The sequence below is a fragment of the Cyprinodon variegatus genome, unplaced genomic scaffold (genome assembly GCF_000732505.1).
Source record: "Cyprinodon variegatus isolate N-32 unplaced genomic scaffold, C_variegatus-1.0 Scaffold54, whole genome shotgun sequence".
Taxonomy (NCBI): domain Eukaryota; kingdom Metazoa; phylum Chordata; class Actinopteri; order Cyprinodontiformes; family Cyprinodontidae; genus Cyprinodon; species Cyprinodon variegatus.
Window position 1 is genome coordinate 416,966 of NW_015150507.1, and position 4,781 is coordinate 421,746.

The 4,781-nt window shown below is 38.5% G+C and overlaps 1 protein-coding gene across 2 annotated transcripts in view; it reads left to right on the plus strand.

The window, feature by feature from the left end:
- LOC107082495 (polymeric immunoglobulin receptor-like) overlaps positions 1 to 4,377 on the plus strand; it is an 18,222-nt gene extending 13,845 nt beyond the window's left edge. For both annotated transcript variants that reach the window (XM_015371205.1, XM_015371206.1), the window contains one exon: positions 3,787 to 4,377. In XM_015371205.1, the coding sequence (XP_015226691.1) occupies positions 3,787 to 3,960 (174 nt within the window). In that variant the 3' untranslated portion in view covers positions 3,961 to 4,377. The remainder of the gene's footprint in view (positions 1 to 3,786) is intronic.
- Positions 4,378 to 4,781: the final 404 nt, after the last annotated feature.

Sequence of the window (4,781 nt, forward strand, 5' to 3'; positions counted from 1 at the left end):
ACTATCATCCTCGTCTTTTCCATCAACTGCGTGAACATTCTTCTGTGCGGCAGCTTTGCAACATCTTGCATAATGATTGCTTTTCCCACAGTTGTTACAGGATTTTCCATATGCTGGACAAGATTTTGGTTTGTGAGTGCCTGCACATTTACCACATTTAAATTCTGCAGATTTCTCTTTCTGTTTGGTAAATGTCTTTTTTCTCATCTGCTCTTTATGCACTGCATGCACTGTTGTTTCATCTCTCCGTAGCTCTTTTGCTTGTGCTCGTGTAGTTTCTGCTGCCCTACACATAGTGACACACTTATCTAATGTTAGTCCAGTTTCTCTGAGCAGTCTTTCTCTAAGTGCATTATCCACAGTGCCACAAACAATCCTGTCTCTCACTAACGAGTCCCTCAGATTGCCAAATTCACATGTTTTACTTAATGTGTGAAGCTCTGCTAAGTACTGATCAAAAGGAAGTCCATGTTTCTGGTTATGAGTGAAAAACTTGTACCTCTCAAAGGTCACGTTCTGCTTAGGCACAAAATATTCTTCAAACTTTTCCATTAGCTGTGCTAACGTGATATTAGCTTCGTCCAGCTGGAAACTGTTATATATGTCCAAAGCATCTTCTCCCATCACATGCAAAAGTATGTTAGCTTTTAGCTTCTCATCATCAGCTCCTGCACCGCTTACTGTTAGATATATGTTAAATCTTTGCTTGAAACGTTTCCAGTTATCAGCAAGATTACCAGTCAATTGCATAGCAGTGGGTGGACTTAGCTTATCCATGACGTCGGGGTATCGAGACTTCCACCACCCTCTCTCTGCGGTAGCTGTCCTTCAATTCAGGTACTAGATCCTCTTTTTTTTTTTTTCCAGTCCGTACCTCGTCCCCTTGCCTCACTTCCACTGCTTGCAGCCACTACACGCCTTCGTGGAGAAGAAGAAAAAATAAAAACTGCCACAGCCTGTTGCGCTGCAAGCTTTTGCTCTCTTTTTCTTTTTATCTTTCTACCGTGTGGCTCTCCCGTGGCAAATCTTCATTCCGTAACTGCCAACGGCCACTTCTGACACCATGTGTTGTTCTTCGTTTCTATATAAGAGACGAGGCGTGTATGCTTGTTCTGTATATTTATTTAGAACTTCACAGAACCATCCAGTAGCAAGCTACATCCCGAACCGCAGCCCGCTCTGACCTCCAACCCGTGACGCCATGCCCTGTTGCATGCTGGGTATTGGAGTTCAAGAGCTTTCCAGCTCATAACATCACAAGCGGGATCTAGCAAACAGGTTGATCCGACTGAGGGACTCCGATGTTGACCAGTGTCTCTTAACTGCTCCCTCCTTCCACATGTGGTGGTGCAGTTAGGGACCGTCAACAAATCTTTGAGCCAAGCACCATTGAGAAATCAATCACGAATCAATAAATTCCTTATCTTATGACCAGCTATGACAAAGCGAATATAAAATCATGCCAATAGATATCATATGTAAGTCGCAGTTGCTTTTATGCAATTTTAAGCTAGTTTAAATTTTTAAGATATTTTTAAAGACAAAAGTTGGGACTTTTCTTCAATAGCTTCCAGGTCATGTGACCCACCGACTCAACTTCTTTGTGAAATGCTTTTACTACATTAGCCTGATGAAGCACATTCATTTCTATTCCATTTTAAGCCTTTGTAAAAATATACAAAGATAATTGATATTTCTTCAATAGCATCCAGGTCATGTGACCCACTGACTCCAAATCTATGTCAAATTGTTCTACTACTTTAGCCAGATGGGGCACACTCATATTTATTCCATTTCAAGCCTTTGTACAGTTTTGCCTTACCAAGCACTGTAAGGCGGACAGGGGGAAGAACTGGGTCAGGTTCGGTCGCACTGCAGGCAGCATGCGCGTTCATATGTTTTGAAGGCGTGGTTTCGAGGGGTGGTCTGAAGAGAGAGGCATGGTTGTGTATGTTCAAAAATATAGTTAGCTGGAACCGTTTTTCCAAGATCTCCTACAGCACCTTTAATACAAAATATGGTGGAAACTAAATTTAAGGGAAAGAAAATGGATCTGCATCAAAGACATTCAAACTGTTTCTGTGTGAGGTCATTGAAAGGGGATTTTTGCTAATCTTTTTATGAATGTTACTAAAATTCTTTTTAAATGTTATGTGGACAGGAGTTTCATATAAAGCAACTCTAAAAGTGATTTGCATAAGAAACTAACAGCCGAAAAAGCTGTGCTGTCCCACATGTCCCTCATAGGCATCCTTGTTGTCCCACAGTTCCTTTTTTGGAATCAGGTCACCCTAAAAACCTAGAGTTGTATCCACGCAGTAAAGTAGTAAAGTTCTTTGATCCCAAAAATTGCAAGGACAATCAAAGAGTTAACATTTATAAAATAAGAGAGCAGATAACAATAAAAAAATTAAATCAGTATGAAAGACCAGGTGTTCACAAACATTTCAGGCTGTGACCCCAAATATAAGAATGCAACAGGCTTGTGTATGGAGATAGATCAGTCTCAATTTTCACAAATATACATATGTGATTCATACATGCACAGGACAGGATCCACACATGCACAGCACGATACACAGAAGTACAAAAAAATCCACACACACAAAGGACAAGATTCACAGATGCACAGAACGATTGACGCAAGCACATGAGATCCACACATGCACAAAACAAGATTCACCAAAGTATTTTTAGTCCATAAACAATTATAAATGAAATTACAAAGTGGCAGTGTTCTTTAAACTTCACTGCATTTGTGTGGATTTTTGAGACTCTTCTGACGTGCCTCGGTACACAAATGCATTTTTTTAAACAGGCGAGGGTTTGCCACTAATCTCAAAGCTTCCTTGTATAAGCCAATCAAAAGAAAGTACTCCACGTGCCATGACTTATCTCCAGATTCCAAATACTCCCCTCTACCCCACTCACTTATGTTGTTCGGAGCATTTGAGAAACAATTAAAAACCAACCTCAGTAAAAACAGAAAATTGTGTCTTCTATTAAGATGCTGTGACATGTTTTCACAGCGAGAAAGTAGCACAGTTTTAGAAGTTTTGCATGACAGCACTGAATATAATGTAACGTTCCACCATCAAAGTGTGTGTGAATGACTGACTGAATGACTGAAAAAATTATAGAATAATCATAATGATGTGCATGACAAATAGTTGTCAAGTAGTCGGTTGCAATTTTGCAATTTGTGTAGGGTTGTCAGACCAAATCTATGTTAAATAAAAACACAGTTGTGACAGTGCTATTGAATGCAGGAGTTTGCCCTGCAACTAAATGGTTGCTGATTTTAATGGTTCAAATCCCAGCTCAGGCTTTCAATATTGTTGTATCCTTGAGCAAGACACTGCACCTGCATTGCCTGCTGATGGTGCCTGGTGCACCATGATGCCTGGTGCACCATGGTGCCTGCACACGGAAGCAACCTTGATTCAGATGATTCAGTTTGCCCCAAAGCAAACTGAATCAAGGTTGCTTACGTGTGCAGGCACTCTGACCACCATGGCCTGACTTGAAAAGATGCAATATAAGTACAGGCTATTTTTTCACTTCATAATCATCCACTTTGTGATGGTCAATCACGTATAAAATAATGATAAAATACACCGAGGACTGCAGTTGTAACCTTCAGCAATGAATATAAGTTAAGAAAGTATTGATATTTGAGCAAGAAATTAGACCTAATTTCCATAAATGTATTTAATAAGAGTTTAATTATGCCAGCTGAATGTTGTTACATGCAATAATGATGTTATCTGTTGTTTCTTTTTGAAGGTGTATCAGAATGATGATGCTATAGTAATGAGAGCAAAGCAGGGCACCATGAAGCAAGAAAATGCCAGTTATCGCTTCGACAATGTGTATGGAAATGAAGCTGACTATGAAAACGTTACAGAGAACGAAGATATTTACTGTAACGAGGAGTTCCATAAAGCCCTGAGAAAATAAAGAAGCAGTTTACTTCTTTTTCCTATTAATGTGCCCATCTTTATTTGTAATCTTGAGCTTTTTGTTTTTTTCCTTCTCTGGTAATTTTGTGATCCAGAATATTATTGCTTAAACTAATTTTTGTTTTAATTGTTTCACATAAGGCACCATCATGGTTTGGTTTTATTAAAACACATGTGCTATTTTTCCACTTTTGAGATCATAGACAAATCTGGTAAAAAATAAAAACATTCTAAAAATTGTTGCTTGCATTTAAATAAGAGGAAGTCTATGTGTCTATGATGCATAAAATTATTATTCTATATTAATAACTTTTTAAAAATTGGAGGAGCTTCATGTGGTTGAAACTGACAACCCACCAATGTCAAAAAAAAAACATAGTAAAAAGACTGAATGCTTAGTGATTCATTACTTATTTGTGCACTTATATGATAATTTGTAAAAAATAAAATTAATAAAAAAGATAATGTGTGCTACTTTTGTTTTAGAGATATTAAGAGTATTTTATGTGTCATCCAGAGATGTATCTTTGTCAAGGGACAAGCCCAAAGGAGGGAAATCCCCCAGTAGGATCCACCACCTGCAGAGGGAACCAATGCAAAGACTGGTCAGCAGTCTGAGGCAGAGGTATTGCCAGCCTGATCAATGAATTAAGCTGGCTCTAGGGTCAAAGAATGTCACCTCGCTGACTAGCAAATCGTTCAGTTCTTCTGGACGGTGAAGCATTGCTTTGATTACACTATTGATTTTAAATTATTAATATAAATAGTACGATAATGTATTATTCAAAAGGAATTAAAGAATATGTACAAAGTTTACCA